The 19,209-nt window shown below is 45.0% G+C and overlaps 1 protein-coding gene across 1 annotated transcript in view; it reads right to left on the reverse strand.

The window, feature by feature from the left end:
* Positions 1 to 19,209, reverse strand: part of LOC132822823 (embryonic polyadenylate-binding protein-like) — a 45,384-nt gene that overhangs the window by 18,814 nt on the left and 7,361 nt on the right. Inside the window, exons 2-6 of the mRNA XM_060836181.1 lie at positions 16,955 to 17,148; positions 14,919 to 15,034; positions 13,058 to 13,197; positions 10,815 to 10,909; positions 9,685 to 9,822 (exon numbers count right to left, since the gene is read on the reverse strand). Of these exons, the coding sequence (XP_060692164.1) occupies positions 9,685 to 9,822; positions 10,815 to 10,909; positions 13,058 to 13,197; positions 14,919 to 15,034; positions 16,955 to 17,148 (683 nt within the window). The remainder of the gene's footprint in view (positions 1 to 9,684; positions 9,823 to 10,814; positions 10,910 to 13,057; positions 13,198 to 14,918; positions 15,035 to 16,954; positions 17,149 to 19,209) is intronic.

Genomic DNA, 19,209 nt, shown 5'->3' on the forward strand with positions numbered 1-19,209 from the left:
CTGCCCCTGACTGCATGTTAAGGGGCACTGACTTGTTGCAGTTTTTGCTACCCACAATGCTGTTAGGGAGGGAGTCCCAAGATTTGGACACAGAGACATTTCCAAGTTAGGGTGGTGATCAATTTGGAGAACTTGAGGTGACATCCCACGTACCTGCCACCCTATTGAATGTACAGCATCTGGAGTTTATTCATAGGGCTATAGGAGGATACAATGACATTGGTTAGATCGAAGTCCTGATGCCACACTTTAGAAGGATGTGAATACATGGGGAGAGTGCAGGAGAGGCTTATGGGAATGATTTAGATGAGAAACTTCAAATGATGAAGATAGATTGAAGAAGTGGGAGTGTAAAAGGTAAGTGGGAGATTTGAAGGAAATTTTCAAAAATCACGAAAGGTTTGGATAAAGCAGACAAGGAGAAACAAATACATGGACAGGAAAGGTTTAGAAGGATATGGGGTAAAAACAATGACTGCAGATGCTGGAAACCAGACTATGGATCAGTGGTGCTGGAAGAGCACAGCAGTTCAGGCAGCATCCAAAGTGCAGCGAAATCAACGTTTCGGGCAAAAGCCCTTCATCAGGAATAAAAGGGGTATGGGCCAAGTGCAGGGAAATGGGTGTTGAGGGGATTTTGGTCAGCATGGACCAGTTTGGGTCAAAAGAGCCTGTCGCAGTGCTGTAGGACTCTATTCCTGATTAAAACAGTGCTCCCTGAAGAATCAAATGCAAGGTGACAAAACAGCATTTTCATTTAGTGAATAAGTAGTTAGGGTAAGGAATATACTGCTCAAAAGGTGGGTGGGTGAGGAGTAGATCAAGTTAAAGCAGTTGAAGGGCACAGGATAATTACTTAAATACAAAGCACACAGGGTCACGGGGAAAGGACAGGAAATCAGCATCATGTCAAATTGCTGCAGACTATTGGCTGAACCATTGTCTTCTACACCATAATAATTCAGAGATTTTGTGATTGCCCTTTAAGGAGTGTTTGGAAGGTGCTGTCAGACCTGGTGAGTTGCTAAAGCACATTTTGTAAACACTGTGCACTACCACCATGTTCCATTGGAGGTGGAGAGTGTAAATGTTAAAAAAAGGTGGAGGTGGTGCCAATGAAGCAAGTTGCTTTGTCCTGGATGGTGTCAAACTTCTTGAGTGTTGTTGGAGCTGCCCCCATCCAGGCAAGTGAGGAGTACTCCATCACACTCCTGACATGGGCCTTGTAGATGGTGGACAGGCTTTGGGGAGTCAGGCAGTGAGTTACTTGCCGCAGTATTCCTTGCCTCTAACTTGCTCTTGTAGCCATTGTGTTTGTGGTCAGTTGAGTTTCTGGTGAATGGCAAGTCCCCACAATGTTGACAGTGGGGAAATTCAGAGATGGTAATGACATTGACCATCAAGGAGTCATAGTTAGATTCTCTCTTCTTGAAGATGATCATTACCAGGCATTTATATGACATGATATTACTTGCCCTTTGTCAGCTCAGGCCTGGACATTGTGCAGGTCTTGCTGCATTTGGATATGGACTGTTTCAGTCGGAGGAATCTCAAATGGTGTTGAATATTGTGCAGTTACCAGCAAAAAAAAACTCCGCTTCTGACCTTCTGGAGGAGGAAAGGTCATTGACAAAGCAGCTGAATATGGTTGAGCAGAGAAGACTACCTTGAGGCACTGGGGGCTCTTGTAGTGCAGGTGGTAGTGCCCTTACCTCTGAGCATGGAGTCCTGAGTTCAAGTCCTACCTGTGCCAGAGTTTTGTAATACCATCACTGAACAGGTCCATTAGAAAATATTTACCCTGAGGAATGCCTGCAGAGGTGGCCTGGAGCTGAGATGACTGACCCCCAATAATTATAACCACCTGTCAGGTATGACTCCAACCAACGGAGAGTTTGTCCCGACACCCATCGATTCCATTCTGTTCGGGCTCCTTGATGTCACACACTGTCAAATCAGGCTCGATGTTAAGGGCTGTCACTCTCACCTATGGAATTCAGCTCTTCCCTCCATGATTGGAGCGAGGCGGTCAGGAAACCCCGGGAGCTGGTGGAACCCAAACTGAGCATCACCGCACAGGCTGTTCCTTTGGTTGTGTTTGGCCAGGGGCACAGCTAGTTCTGGAGCACGTGTCTTCAGTAACACTGCCATAATGTTGATGGAATCTCCCCTTTCCCCCCCCCGTCCCCCCCCACCCAGCCTAACAACCTTCACATAGCCACTGATCAGCCATTCCTCGATATTATCTGAAGTGAACCCAGTCGGGTGAAGACTGGCATCGGTGATACTGGGGACCACTGGAGGATTAGCGATTTTAGAGAGGATGTGTAGCTCAGGGTGATAAGTCCATAAATTAGCTCACTGAACTTAAAAGGTTTGTTTTCAGACATTTCGTCACCATACGAGGTATCATCAGAGTGTCTCTCTGGTGACGTGCTGATGATACATCCTGCCAGTCTAGTTAGTTATTGGGTGCTGTAGTATGATATAGCTCATTGAAATAATGTCATAATACAGCTCAGTTTGTGGGTGTTGGGATGATTGCTTCTGAAGCAAATTATTTGGTCAGTGTGTTGTTTTCTGTAGACGCTGGTTTGAAGCTCTCCGTTAACTGCATGCTCAACTGTTACATCTAGGATTGGGAATCTGTTGTCATTCTCCTCCTCTTGTCAATTTTATGCCTGTCAGAATATTGCTGGTGCTGCATGTTTCCTCTAACTTGTTCCGTTTTGCGATGACAAAAGTATCATCTACACAACAGACCCAAAGTTTGGGTTGGATCTATGGGAGGGGAGCATGTTCAAGTCTCTACATTACTTGGTTTGTAGGTTGTTACCGAATGATGACCAACTTCTTCAGCAAAGACAACATCCTCAAGCTAGTGGACCTGTGCCTCACCACCCACTTCACATTCAAAAAACTTACAAACAAGTCAACAGAACACCCCTGGGATCACCAATATCAGAGCTTACAGTGGAAGCAGTAATGCAGAGACTCGAACGAGCTGCTCTCCCATCTATCCAAACCAAACTTTGGGTCCGCTACGTAGATGACACCTTCATCATCACAAAATGGAACATGTTGCAAGTTTCCTCTAACATCAATATCCTGATAGGCATAAAATTCACAAAGGAGGAGAATGAGAACAGACTCCCAATTCCTAGGCGTGACAGCTGAACGTACAGTTAATGGAGAGCTTCAAACCAGCATCTACAGGAAAGCACACAGACCAAATACTTAACTTCAGAAGCAATCACTCCAATACCCACAAACAGAGCTGCATCAAGACATTATTTCAACGAGCTACATTACACTGCACCAAGAACTACAAAAGCAGAAAAATACCTATACAACATTTTCAAGAAAAACGGGTACCCAATAAGCACAATCTATCGATTCCTCAGAAACAAACCCAAACAAAAAGATAGAACGCAACTAAAACCTATAGCCACATGACCCTACTCAGACACCTTGGAATCACGGTAGCCTACAAACCTACCAACACACTAAAACTAAAGGATCCATTAGTTACCACCAGCAAAACTAACATGTACAAGATACTATGCAAGAACTGTTTAAAAAAAACTACAACGGACAAACTAGCAGGAAACTTGCCACCAGGATACATGAACACCAACTGGCCACCAAAAGACACGACCCACTATCACTAGTTTCCATTCATACAGACAAAGGAGGACACCACTTAGACTAGGACAACACACACATCCTAGCTCAGGTGAAACAAAGACACAGAAGAATTCTTAAAGGCATGGCATTCTAACTAGAACTCCATCAATAAACACATCAACTTAGATCCACCTTCCCTTAAAAAAAACTGGAAATGACATCACCCACCTGAAGAAACCAAGACCTATAAAATAGATTAGATTACTTAGTGTGGAAACAGGCTGGTCAGCCCAACAAGTCCACACCAACCTGCCGAAGCACAACCCACCCAGACCGAGACCCATTCCCCGACATGTACCCCTTCACCTAACACGATGGGCAATTTAGCATGGCCAATTCACCTAATCTGCACATTTTTTTTGTATTGTGGGAGGAAACCAGTGCACCTGGAGGAAACTTCCGCAGACACGGGGAGAATGTACAAACTCTACAGTCGCCTGAGGCAGGAATTGAAACCCGGTCTCTGGCACGGTGAGGTAGCAGTGTTAACCACTGTGCCGCCCACAGAGAGGCAGGACATACCACCAGCGCTCACCAGAAACTCTCACTGATGATGTTACCTAGTGTGGTGACGAAAAGTCTGAAAACAAACCTTCTAGTCAGCGAGCTAACTTACAGACTTACCACAGAGGATGTTAAGATGGATCATTCACTCAGCACTTATGGCTGATGATTGACAAAGATACTACTTCAGCTTTGTCTTGCACTGACATGCTGGCCTCTCACCTTGGACATTGGAATATACGTGTAGCCCCCTCCTTCAGTTTCTGGTGTAATTGACCACCATTCAGGACTGGATACGGACGGACTATGGACCTTAGATGTAACCTGTTTGTCGGCTGACACCGCATTTTCATGTGCTGTTCCTGGTATGCCCTCCTGCACTTTCCAATGAACCAGGGTTGATCCCCTAGCTTAATGGTAATGGTATAGTAGTGACATGCCATGCCAGGAGGTTACAGATTGTGTTGCAATAAGTATGCCTCAAGCTCAAGTTTGAAGTTTTAGATCTATTCAAACTCAGTCCTATTTCAGCAGCAAAAATGGCACACAACACAATGGAGGTGACCTCAGTGAAGGTGGGACTGTCTCCACAAAAGACTGCACGGTGGTCACTTGTACCGAGACCGTGATGGATGGACACGCCAGCATGTGGATTGGGAAGGATGAGGTCAAGGATATGTATGGCTTGCCCGCTTGTTGGTTCCTTCATTACCTGCCACAGACCCAGGCTCACAGCAACGCTTCTAGAACCTCAGTCATGGGTGCTGCTCCTAATCCAGTGATGGACGTTGTGTTTAACCCCACATCTCCAGGATGAAGTCTGTGCCCTTTTCACACAACTCTCCCTCTGGTCAAGAGTGGATTCACCAGCTGAGGGGGCCCTGGCCCCCATTTAACAATGCAATGGGATTTCCTGGGGTCAGGAGTCAATGTGGGCTCCCAGAGATGTTCCTCTCTAATGGTACATCCCTGTGCCATCACTTTCTGGTACGACTGTCTGGAATAGTCTTAAGTGCGTTGTTATGACTGAGAGGGTGTGACCATGCCAGGCTGTTGTTATTTGACGACACTGTGGGACAGCTCACCCAAATTTAGCACAAATCCCCAGAAGGCTTGAAGGGTTGAATGGCCTACTGCTACTCCTATTTTGTACTGTCATAGATATGTTTGAAATTACAGGCAGGGTAAATCTTCATTGGATAAGACTGAGCTTAGAAGGGAACTGGGTGAAAGTGAGCACTGCAGATGCTGGAAATCAGAGTCGAGAGAGTGTGGGGTACTGGAAAAGCACAGCAGGTCAGGCAGCATCTGAGGAGCAGGAGAGTTGGTGTTTCAGGCATAAGCCTCTGAATCAAGGCTTATGCCTGAAACGTTGATTCTCCTGCTCCTCAGATGCTGCCTGACCTGCTGTGCTTTTTCCAGCACCACAGTCTTAGACTTGGAAGGAAATTGTTCTGGCGAGAGGCTTCACTTGAACCAGCAACCTGATTAACACAGGCTGTGGAGAGGGCTTAAAAGTCAATCACAGGAGGGTTCCAGAGACAGGCAACCTAGGTTTCAAAAGCAAAGAGGATCTGACAGCATCACAGCTCTTCAGGAAGGCACAACTCTCAGAGAAAAGCAAAGAGAGTTAAAGGAGGAAACATGGGGGAAAAAAAAAGACAAAATTTATGGTTCTCCAAACCAAACAGGCATGTCATTCAGAACAAAATAAGTGAATCAACACCACAAATTGAGGTTAAAGGGTATGGTCTCATGGCCATGGAGACATGGTTATACGGAGATTAAAGCTGGGAAAATAGTTATTCAGAGGACAGGCAGGAAAGGGTGGTGGGAAAGCTCTGTTAGTGTGAGATAGAAGCAGTGAGATAGCAAGTCATTCAGGATCAGATGTAATAAACCTTGTTGAGGCAGAAATAACCAGGGATAGATGACTTTGGTGGGCACAGACTATGGGCCAACTACAAACAGCTACATTTTAGAAACAGACATTAAACCAGAAGGTAATGAGGCTTGTAAAAGAGACAATACATTGATGGAGTATGGTTTGAATCTTGGGAAAAATCAAATTGGCAGAGATAGCCACGAAGAGTTCAGAGAGTGCACTTGGGATAGTTTCGGAGAACAATGTGTTGTGGCTGCAATCAGGCTATTTTGGATTTGGTAATGTCTAATGAGGCAGGTTTCACAGGCAATCTCAGAGCAAAAGACCCCCCCACCCCCCACCCCAAGGAAACAGTAAGCACCAGGTGGGATTTAATTTTCAGTCTGGAAGTGAGAAAGTGAAGTTGGAAACAATTGTGCTAAACTTAAATAGTTTAAGGAACAAGGGTAGAGTTGACAGGAGTGGACTGGGAAAGGAGGAGTTTAACAAAAACGTAATGGTTGAGGCACAATAGCAGATATTGAAGAAAATAGTTTATGGCTCATAGCAAACATCCACCCCAGTGGGGAAGGGGGTGAGGAAGGAAAGAGGTTGATCACGGTTAATATACAGGGACAGCAAGAGCACTTACAGGATGAGGCTGGAAAAATGATGGGCAGCCAGGAAATGACAGTTGAATAAATACTTTGCATCAGTCTTCACAAGAGAAAACATGAACTCCTTGCCAAAATTACCAAATATTCAAGGGGCAAAACTGGGAATGAGGGGTTGGGAGGGAATGAGAGAGAAAAAAAAAGTATAGTTCCATTAATTTCTCGAAGGCCTGGCAAGTCCCCTGGACCTGATGGGTTGGATTAAGATATTAAGAGGATGCAGTTCCAGAAATAATGGATGCAATGGTAATAATCTTCCAAGAATCTTTCGATTCTGGAAAAGACCCAAAGGGTTGGAAAACAGCCAATGTAATTCGCATTTTAAAAGGGAGATCTGAAACCCGTAACTATACACTAGTTAGCTTAAATCCTAACATTGTGAAAATGTTAGAGTCTATTATAAAGAATAAAATAGCAGAGCATTTCGAATTACATAATATAATCATGAAGGGGAAAATCATGCCTGACAAAATTCCTCCAGGTGGGATAAGCAGGATAGAGAAAAGGGAAACCAGTAAATGGAATATCAATTTCCAAAAAGACACTTGATGCAGTATCACACATTAGTCCACAAGCTACGAGCCCATCATGTTGGAGGTCGTACATTAGTATGGATGCAGGACAGAGACTGCTGCAGCACAGAGGGATTCAGGGTTCCAAGTACATTAAATCACAAAAATAAATCACATTTGGCAGATAACAGAGGAAGTGAAGTGTTGGCCATTATTTCAAAGGGAATGGAGTTTTAAAACTGGAAAGTCTTCCTAAAAATAAACAAGGCACACACACTTCAACTACACTGAAAATAGAGTGAAGAGTTTTGTAATTCTTAACCAAGGAAACGGTAGTTCAGAGAAAGTCCTCTAGGTTGATCCTGAGCATGATGGGATTTTTCTTTCATGAGGGGTGGTTAAGTAGGTTGGGTCTGTCCTCTTTGTAGTTTAAAGGAATGGGAGGCAACTTTGAGGGGGTTGACAGGGTAGATGTTGTCTCCCATTATGATTCCTGATTCAGATTCCTGAAGAAGGGCTAATGTCCGAAACGTCGATTCTCCTGCTCCTTGGATGCTGCCTGACCTGCTGTGCTTTTCCAGCAACACATTTTTCAGCTCCCATTATGGGAGAATCTAGGACTGGAGGGCATAATCTTAGAACAAGGGGTCACCCATTTAAGACAGAGATAAGGAGGAATTTCTTCTCTCAAAAGGGTAATGAAACTGAAATACTTTACTGCAAAGGGCTGTCAAGGCTTTTCCAGGCTGACAATGATTTAGGATGATCTGATTAGCACATTGAACCAAATGTGCTTCTGAACCTACAGCTTATGGTGAAGAAACTGAATCATGGTGGACCTGAAAAGGGACAGATATTTCTAAAATGGTGACGCATTATACATAGGGGGCACTCAAACAGTCCAGGTACAAAAATCATTAAAATGTCAATAGAAAATAATGGAAGCAGCCAATGGATTGGTGTTCCCATGCATCTTCTGTTCCGGTCTTTCTAGGTGGAGGTGGTCACGGGATTGGAAGGTTCTGCCGAAAGGAACCTTGGTGAGTTGCTGCAGTGCTTCTTGTAGATGGTACCCACGGCTACTACCGAGAGTCAGTATTGGAGGGAATGCTTGTCCACGCTGTTAAGATTGATTTAATTTGAATTGAAAATGACTCAAGGGCGAAATATTCCCAATCTCCCCAGTGACAAGAGTGTCCGTAAAAAGAATAGAAATTTGAGTGAATCAGCAAAAGAGGGGAGGACATAGGTTCATTAAAATTAGGGAGATGCAAAAATTGGTATTAATTGCTAACCTAAATCCAAGAGACCCAGGTAACAGTCTGGGGACCCAGGTCTAAATCCCAAAGCAGGTGATGGAATTTGAATTCAATGAATAAAATCTGGAATTGAGACTAATGACATTCACAAAACCATTATTGAGTGTTATAGACCAGGCCAGAACCCCTCAAAACATTTCAAGTAGCCCAGACCCTAACTCGGTTCGGGTGTTTTAAGTGGGTGGAACGTGGATATTCCAGGAGGGATGCAGCTCACCCAATCACTTCATTTTAAACAAAGCAGAATTTATTTACAGGATTGAAAACACACAAGAGAAACAGAATACCTTAACCTATTCAAAAACCCAACAGATTTAATGATGCTGTTCCCAATACTTGCAACAATCCCCATAAACACTCCTTGGCACAAAAGGTCAAATCAAACCCAGGGTCTGACTTCTCTCCTGTCAGAGACGGGGAGGGTCAGCATGGTCCCGCTTCTCTCAGGTCCAGCAGGTTCACAACTGACTGCCTGCTTTCAGTGAACAGCCAGGCCAGACCAGACCAAACCAGAGAAAAGCCGAGCTGGGAGAACTGGCCACTCCCCTTTCATTGCACAAGTGTTTCTTTTCAATTATAAAGCCCTTTTCCTGAGGCAGTATCTGTTAGCCACAATCAAATTGGCCTTAAAACCCTTCAAACTTAGACTTTTTGGAGTCTGTGTCTTTCATAGCTTCTCTGGAAAAAAAAAAGCCAAGGACAACATAACATGTTAAAGGAGCAGCATCACCACCACCATTGTTGGAAAAAACCTACCCGGTTCACTAATGTCCTTTGGGGAAGGAAACTGCCATCCTTGCCTGTCTTGGCCTGCATGTGACCCCAGAGCCTCAGCAATGTGGCCGACTCTTACCTACTTGCCCAGTATAGCTAATAAAGCCTGTGACACCTGCCTCGGTTTTGCTATGCCCAGGGTCATGTAACCAGAAAGGGAAGTGGAAGGATCTTTAACAGTAACTTTCAAAATAAATAAATACATGGAAATGCTTTGCACAGATAAAAGAAAAGGGAAGAGAACAGTGGTGTGGATTAACTCTTCGTTTGAGCCAGTACAGTCTGGATGGGCCAAAAGCCTCCATTCTAGATTGGGTCATTACCGCACAGGAACATCAGACAACACTGACCTGATAGCGGCTGTTTCTCTCTTGCTTCATCAACTCAAACCTGCGTTTCAGCTCACACTGTCGCTCCATCTTCTTCTGTGCACGGCCAACATACACAGCTCGGCTATTAATCTCTTTACCATTCATTTCAGCCACTGCCTGAATACGAGAGAGAGAGAGGAGGGGGGCTGGGTAGCATTTTGGAGATTGACTGGCAGCCCTCGCTCATGTAGAGAGCGTGACTTGCGACCAGGCGCCCATATCACCACCAAACAAGTTTCAACCTCACTGAGACCCATTGCACATAACAGCCAAAACGATAGACCAATGCAATGCAATGTAATGTAATGGCCAGCTAGACTCAATCCATTAGAACAACTCCACTGGCAGGAGGATAAATGACCAGAAGGCACAAGTAGAAAAGCAACCACCAAAACAAGAAATTTAAAAAGGAAGCTGACAAATTCTCACCTTGCTGCATGAGGGGGTGGTGGAACCAGGTTAAACAGGAACTTTCAAATTGGATATTTGAGGAATACTTGGGGAGAAACGGAGAAGTTTTCAATCCTCTGATGAAACAGCAGGGGGACTGAACAATTGGATTGCTTAGTCAAAGGAGCCAGCATTGACAAGATGGGCTGAATGGTCTTCCTTGTTGCAAAATTACAGAACATGAAACCCAAGTGCAGAAAATGATCTGAAGTGTTAGCTGTTTCGCTCTCCACTAAAGCTACCAAACCTGCTAACAGTCCCCAAAGGCAATAGGCTATTTACAACGAAATGTATTTTGACATCTTCAGATCTGAGAGCTTTGCACACAAACAGCCACAATAAACAGAGGCAAAAGTAAGAACTGCAGATGCTGGAAATTAGAGTCGAGAATATGGTGCTGGAAAAGCACAGGTCAGGCAGCATCCAAGGAGGAGAGCTGACATTTTGGGCAAAAGCCCTTCATCTAGCTCCTCAGAAGCTGCCTGTCTGCTGTGCTTGTCCAGCACCACACTCTCCAGCCACAATACATTGTCATTTCATTTTTCTAGATTTACACCACAGCTTGGTAACAATATTCAAGGGACATCAGAAAGCAGCAGTACATTTAGACATGCACAATTCCTGAAGGTCACCTGGAAGAAATTCCTTAAAATTCTCACCTTGCGAGCATCTTCATGCTTTTCAAAGTTGACAAAGCCAAATCCCCTGGAGCGACCTCTCTCATCCGTCATCACCCGAACACTCAGTGTCTTCCCTTCAGGGAGGAAAAGGATCTTGAAGACTTGTTGATGCGATTGACGTAACACCACAGATATACTGAACAGGCTAAGACCAATTTAACCCAGATCTCTGCCCTCCTCTAATTCCAGACACTAGTGTAGACCTGATTGCCTTCAATTCCCCAGGGGTGCCTTCAATACCCTAGGGTCCAATCTCTAAAGCAAAGGGGTGAAATGCTATCATCAGGGGTAGGCAGGAATGCAGAGTAATCAGATCAATGATTATCTTATTGAGTGGCACAGCTGGCTCAAGGGACCAAATGGCCTACTCCTGCTCCCAGTTCACATCCAAACCTCTCCTCCTCCCTCTCCCTTCATGGAGGTGATTTTTGAGCATGGGTGAAAGAACACAATATGTGGTTATAAAATCTTGCTGCCGACAGTGACCGTGTAGGGAACCTAGAAAACAGGGAGGCAATTGAAAAATAAAAGAACTCAACCAATTGGCACTGAGATAAGTAGCCACCTCTTCCCTAAAAAGGGCACAAATGTCAGGATTTTGTTCCCAGAAAGCTGCACGTTCTCAAAATGTGGAGCAATGTTTGGACACAAGGGAATTAAAGGGGGTGGGGTGAGCTGTGAAGGCAGAATGGAGTTGGGATAGATCAGACACGGCTGTATTGAAAGATAGAACAGGTTCAAGGGGCCAAATAGTCTCTGTGCTCCTCTTCACCACATGGGGAGGTCGGACAGTGTTACTGAGACACCACTTTGGGCTGATTGCTCTGAGTGTGCACAACATCTCGAAATGCTGTGTCAAACCTGGACAGCTTTGTCAAACAGGGGGCAGTGGAGGGGAGGGAGGAGAGAGAGCAAAGATGGTCACAGGATGGTCAATGGTGACAGACTATTCTCTTTTGTGCCTCTTTTGTTCCATTTCAAAGGGAATGGAATATAAAAGCAGGGAGGTTTTACTAAAACTATGCAAATTAGGACACAGCTGGAAAACTGTGTACACCTCAAGCCTGAAGAAAGTCAGTTTGTTTTCCCTCATTAGTTGCTGCAGGCTGTACTCTTCACCAATAGAACAGAAACTTTATAATATGTGAACCAGTCCCTCTGTGTCCCCTACAACCAAAAGTACCTGAAGGAAGATGGAGGAGCAGTAGCAAAGCTCAAACAACCCAAAAGGATCATCCCAACAAACTCTGGACAGGGGCCTTTCCAATCTTTCCCTCTGCCCATTACACCTTTTCTTGCATCTGACCCTCCCCATTTCTAACCTCCTCAAACCCAGGTGTCTGTGCTATTTAATTCTAACCTCATTAGCATTCCCGATCGTAATCACACCACTATTGGTGGCTTCAGTTGCTTCAATTCCACCCAACCGCCTCCCTCGCCACCCTCATTGCCCCCCCCACCCCCAGCAAGCCCCCAACCCATCCCCACCCTGAGAGGTTTATAAAATCATGAGGGGCCTAAGGTGAATAGCCAAGATCTTTTCCCTCAGGTAGAAAGTCTGAAACTAGAGGGCAGAGTGCAAAAGGGGAAAGATTTAAAGGGACCCAAGGGGTAACTTTTTCCACACAGAGCGTGGTGCATGCGTGGGATGAGCTGCCGGGGAAGTGGTGGAGGCTGATGCAATGACAACATTTAAAAGGCACCTGGATGGGTATATGAATAGGATAGGGAGGGTTGAGGGGGATATGGGGCTCATGCAGGTAAATGGACTAGTTTTGTTTAGGAAACCTGGTCAGCATGGATGAGCTGGGCCGAAGGGCCTGCTTCTGTGCCATATGACTATGACTCTCCCCTTCACTGTCCTCCTTTTAGACACTTCTTTAAAAAGCTAAATGCGAGTAAGCATTTGCTGATCTAACCCAATGTGTATTATGCAGTTTGGTGTCTTAATTGGCTTTATAATACTATAAAATGCCTTGGGTTATTACATTACAAAGGTACCTTGTAAATAAATCAGAGTTGTTGATCGCAGACCTTCTTACAGAATATTCACTGTACTCAAACCTGGACACACAGTCTTGAACAAAACCCAATTCCCTGCCACCAAGAACAGAAAACTGCAATACCATTCACTGCTCATTGCCAGAGTTGCTGTCACCTCAAACAGTTGTCAAGGTGATTTTTGAAGCTGCTGTGGTCTTGTAAGAAGAACTCAAACTAACCAAATGCATTGAAGATCTCTCTCAGTCTGGTCGCATTCATATCCTCCCCAAAATTCTTGATATAAAGGTTGGTGTATTCCAAAACTTTACTTCCAAATTCCGCTTCTCGCTCCTTATGGGATTTGAAGTGACCCACAAACCTTTTACAAACACAAACACCCAAAATTAGTCTGGAGGGAAACAGCAGGTGGGGCGATAGGAGAGATCAAAAATACATCGTGGAAGGTTCCTCCGTACAAACCGATTGTGGCAAAGTTTCAGCATTCTGACACGGCCCAGCCCCTGACAATTCAGTAGGACAGCCACGTTACCCTGACTTGTGGTTTGCATTTCACTGAAAATGACATTACTGACCCTGAGTCACTGCTTTCTGTGCACACAGCTCCCTCAATTTTCTTCATTAAAAGGAAAGTCCCCCACACAGTTCACAAGGCAGCACAAGACAGAGACAGTGAGTCTGATGGATGATGTTCCATCTGAACACTGGCCAGAATGGCTTGTGTAAAGACCCTGAGTGTAGCCCAGAAAAAGACCTCAATAAACGTGCAACAGTCAACCCGAGGAAGCTCTAGCTTGAACTGGAGAGCAACCAATGCTGGTCAAAACACACAAGCTGAGAATCAGCAGAGTTGGAGATAAATTAATTCAACTTCCTCACAAGCGTACAATGAGTTTTTGCAACCTCCCACTAAGGAACCGAAAGGAAACTCTCCCCATACCGTGGTCAATATTCATTCCTCGAGTTCTCTATTCATCACATTGCAGCTTGTGGGATCTTGCTGTGCACGGATGGTTCCCAATAGCAAAGCAGATCTCAAAATCGGTTGTCAACATTAATGGGTCAATAATATGACAGGGATGGGGGGGGGGGGGGGGGGGGGGGGTTGGAGAAAAGAGTTACATGTGGTAATAGGGGTATGCCTCTTGGATGGAAGAACCTCAACTTGTAATAAAAGCATTTTTTAAACTTGGGATCCAGAGAATACTCTTGTAATCCATGGATCCATTCCAACATGGCCTCAGTCAAAAAAAGTTAAAGTCAATTTCAAACAGCAAACTTTGGACCAGAATCAGAAATTACTGAAAAAGTGCACTGTGGGTCAGCTCAGGAATGAGGGGGAACAAGTGAACCTTCAAGTAGAATACAATTTTTAAAAAAAACAGCAATTACTGAACTGTCTGCACCTTGTCACATTGGAGCCTCTCATTCACTGGGCAAATACTCCTGTCTGGACACGTATAAAGTACCCAACTTACGTTGTTTGAAAATAAAGACAGCATCTTTGATGCAAATTCAGGACCACATGTATTTGTTTAAAATCAGTGTATGCAGGCTTATTCTCAACATCTCTGCAAGATCAACACCTTCAAGGAGAGTCAGAACAGCACCTTGTCAAAACCAGACAAAAGGGAGGACTGCAGATGCAGGAGATTATAGTTGAGTGTCATGCTGGAAAAGCACAGGTCAGGCAGCATTCAAGGAGCAGGAGGCGCCACATTTTGGGCAAAACCCTTCATTAGGAATATTCCTTTTGCCTGAAACATTGACTCTCCCGCTCCTCGGATGCTGCCTGACCTGTTGTGGTTTCCCATGCTCGACTGATCTCCAGCATCTGCGGTCCTCACGTTCGCCTATCTGAGTTTAACCTTATTGCGAAACCTCTTCCAAGAATGCCTACATTGAAGAAGTTTTCCTTCTCTCTCAACAAGGATCTCTGAGAGTGTGTGTCTCTCTCTCTCTCCAAGCCCCTTGCCAAAGCTGCCCATGCACAGCCTTGGTAAGTGACAATCGGTGGTTTTGTGCATTTAAAAAGGAGGAGAATCAAAGGAACCCACTCGGTTGGGCCTGTCCCAGACTTACACTTTCCGATCGTTCAGTAACATTCCATTCATCGTCTCTATGGCACGGGTTGCAGCCTCCTGCGTTTCAAAGTGTACAAAACCGTATCCTTTTGACCCACTCTCATCGCTGACAACCTGCACAGAGAAAAGTTCTTATATTGAGAAAGCATAAGGTGCATCCTTTGGTACACCTTCCCCCTCTCTACACATTCAAACAAATCTGTTCCTCCATTTGAACTGTCAGCCCCAATATGCCCAGAATTCCATCCACTGGACAAATGCACAAGCTTATCTGAAGGGTCATCACTGGACCCAAAACATTAATGGTTTTCTCTCCATAGATGCTGCTAGACTGAGATTTTCCACCAATTTCTGTTTTTGTCTCAATCTTATCGCTTCCAAAGCCCCCACAAAAAACCCACCCCTCCCTCCCCCAAATACCCATACGAGTACTTGGTTTACTGGGAAGGCAATGGTCTGGTGGTATTATAACCAGGCAATTAAACAAGACCAGCTGATCCTCTGTGGATCTGGGTTCAAATACCACCACAGTAGAATTTGAATTCAATAAATAAATCTGGAATTAAAATGGGATGACCGTGAAACCATCGCCAATGGTCAGAAAAACTCATCTGGATTCACTAATATCCTTCAGGGAAGAAAATCTTCAATCCTTACTTGGTCTAGCCTACAAGTGACTCCAGACCCACAGCAATGTGGTTGACTCTCAACTGCCCTCTGGGTAATTAGGGATGGGTAATAACTGGGGTCCTAGCCAATGGTGCCCATATCCCGTGAATGAATATTACTGGATCAATTCCATTTATAAACCTGGGACTTCCATACAGCTGCAGTTACAAGATCCCTGTGTTATTAACCTTCAGTGGGTAACAGGGTCATTTTTCTCCTTCTAGTTAGTGGCCGCTCTCAATAACTTGACCTGACTTCTAACCCAAGACAGTCCCAAACACAACAGTCCCCACAATTACTCTCATCCGCAAGTGTTAATTACTAAAACTGTAAACAATAGGGAAATTCAGATGTGGCTAACCGCACCTAAGTAACAAAGTCAATAGACCTACAATCTCAATGCTCATGTATACACATGGTGTGTGCATATAATACTCAACTGTTATGATGCAAAAGGCTATTTGACCCACTGTGCCTATACTAGCTCATCGAACGAGCATCATGACCCAGTGCCAATCTCCTGCATTATCCCCCCGCTCTTTGCACTTTATTCTCATTCAAATTGAATGCCTCAATAGAACCTGCCCCCACTTTTCCAGACAGTGCATTCTGTAAATGCTTCTCCCCCTCAACGTTCCTCCATTTGGTTTCCAAATTTTAATTCCCTCAGCTAACAAGACAGGATTTGACCCATGTCAACAAAATCTCACCCAGGCCTGTGAAATACCAACCAGCAGTAGTAGCACTAAGCTAACATTAAATCATTGGGACTGCTACATTCCCTCAGGCACTGAATCCATGACAGTACATCGTACGCACAGTCAGGCAGCTGGCTGAACAACTGGAGCCAAAACCACAATTCAGGATTGTCACAATTCCTACTGGACAGCAGGAAGTGAAGGCATTTCCCAGTCAGACAGGGATAGGCTCATGCAAGTGACCACATGTTCCTGACAATCCCAGGATAAGGCTATGGGACTGCCAGTAGGTTAACAACATTAATACAGAGTGAGCTGTTGTCTTCCAAGTCATAGCTTCAAACCAAGACTCTGCCTATCCTCAGGTAATCCGAAACAATCGCAGTAGCTCTTTCCTAAGGCAGCAGGGAAGTTCTCCTCTCTTGACCCGGGATATTCAAAATATCTGTAGTAAAGGGGTCATTTGGTCATTACCATATTACTGTCTGCTGTGCATAGCCTAGTAACCAAACTGCAGCTCCAGTGGCTCCTACAGAATGTCCTGCAGTCACAAGAGACACTATAGAAATGCAGGTCTTTCGCGACATGTCAAGGTGAAGCTCTCTGGGTGGCAGACGCGCGACACAGGGTGGTGATGTTGTTGTAAACTCACCAGGCAAGCTCTTACCTTGCAGGATAGAATATTGCCAAAAGCAGAGAAGGTATCGTACAGAGCCTTGTTGTCAATGGACTCATCCAGGTTTTTGATGAAGATGTTGCCCACGCCTGATTTGCGCAGAGACGGATCCCGCTGAGACCACATGATACGTACAGGGCGGCCCTTAATCACTTCGAAGTTCATAGTGTCAAGGGCACGCTCAGCTGGAGAGAGATGGACGAGAGATTACTGGCCAAGTGGAAACTGACCTTTGGTCCAACCAGTCCATGCCAAACGTAATCCCAAACAAAATGAGCTGCTCCTGGCCCATCTCCCTCCAAACCTTTCTGATTCATGTAGCAATCCAAATGTCTTTTAAATGTTGTAATTGTACCTACATCCACCACTACCTCAGGAAGTTCATTCCACACACAAACCAACTTCTTTAAAAAAAAGCCCTCAAGTCTTTTTAAAATCTGCTTCCTCTCACTTTAATGTGTCCCCGAGTCTTGAAATCTCCCGTCCTAGTGAAAAGACAACTACTATTAACTATCTATACCTCTCAATTTTATAACTTTTATCAGGTCATATCTCAACCTCCTATGCTCCATTGGAAAATAATCAGTCTATCCAGCCTTTCTTTCTAATTCAAACATTCCATACTCACGACATCCTGGTAAATCTCTCCGGAACCCTCTCCAGCTTGATAATATCCTTCCTATAACTGGACAACCAAACCGGACACAGTGTTCCAGAAGAGGCCTCACCAATGTCCTGTACAAACTCAACATACGTCTCAACTCCTGTACTCAAAGAACTGAGCAATAAAGGCAAGCATGTTAAATGCCCTTTTAACCACCCTGTCTGTGTGTGACACGAATTTCAAAGAATTACATACCTGCACCCCTAGGCCCCCGTGTTCCAGAACACTACCCAAGACCCTACCATTAATCGTATAAGCCCTACCCTCGTTTGTTTTACCAAAAATGCAATATCTTGCATTTATCCAATTTGAACTCCATCTGCCATTTTTCAACCCACTCACCCATTTGACCAAGTTCCCTTTGTAATCTTAGAAAATCTTCATTGTCTATTATACCACTGATCCACAAACTTACTTATCACGCCTTCTATATTCTTATCCAAATCATTTATATAAATGGCTAACAAAAGAGGATCCAGACCAGATCTCTGTGGAACACTGCCAGCGATAGGCCTCCAGTCTGAGATTCTGGATTAGTGGTGCTGGAAGAGCATAGCAGTTCAGGCAGCATCCAACGAGCAGCAAAATTGATGTTTCGGGCAAAAGCCCTTCATCAGGAATAAAGGCAGAGAGCTGGAAGCATGGAGAGATAAGCTGGAGGGAGGTGGGGGTGGGGAGAGAGTAGCATAGGAGTACAATGGTGAGTGGGGGAGGGGATGAAGGTGATAGGTCAAGGAGGAGAGGGTGGAGTGGATAGGTGGAAAAGATAGACAGACAGGTAGGACAAGTCATGGGGACAGTGCTGAACTGGAAGTTTGGAACTAGGGTGAGCTGGGGAAGGGGAAATGAGGAAGCTGTTGAAGTCCACATTGATGCCCTGGGGTTGAAGTGTTTGAGGCGGAAGATGAGGCGTTCTTCCTCCAGGCGTCTGGTGGTGAGGGAGCAGCGGTGAAGGAGGCCCAGGACCTCCATGTCCTCGGCAGAGTGGGAGGGGGAGTTGAAATGTTGGGCCACGGGGCGGTGTGGTTGATTGGTGTGGGTATCTTGGAGATGTTCCCTAAAGCGCTCTGCTAGGAGGCGCCCAGTCTCCCCAATGTAGAGGAGACCGCATCGGGAGCAATGGATACAAATGATATTAGTGGATGTGCAGGTAAAACTTTGATGGATGTGGAAGGCTCCTTTAGGGCCTTGGATAGAGGTGAGGGAGGAGGTATGGGCACAGGTTTTACAGTTCCTGCGGTGGCAGGGGAAGTGCCAGGATGGGAGGGTGGGTCGTAGACCTGACCAGGTAGTCACGGAGGGAACGGTCTTTGCGGAAGGCGGAAAGGGGTGGGGAGAGAAATATATCCCTGGTGGCGGGGTCTTTTTGAAGGTGGCGGAAATGTCGGCGGATGATTTGGTTTATGCGAAGGTTGGTAGGGTGGAAGGGTCCGAGAGACAACCCTCCACTATTACTGTCTCCTGCTGTTAAGTCAATTATGTATTGAATTTGCTAGCTCACCCTGAATCCCATGCAACCTAACTTTACTAATTAGCCTACCACGCTAAACTTTGACAAAGGCTTTACTATAACCCAAATAGA

The sequence above is a fragment of the Hemiscyllium ocellatum genome, chromosome 15, assembly GCF_020745735.1.
Source record: "Hemiscyllium ocellatum isolate sHemOce1 chromosome 15, sHemOce1.pat.X.cur, whole genome shotgun sequence".
Classification (NCBI taxonomy): domain Eukaryota; kingdom Metazoa; phylum Chordata; class Chondrichthyes; order Orectolobiformes; family Hemiscylliidae; genus Hemiscyllium; species Hemiscyllium ocellatum.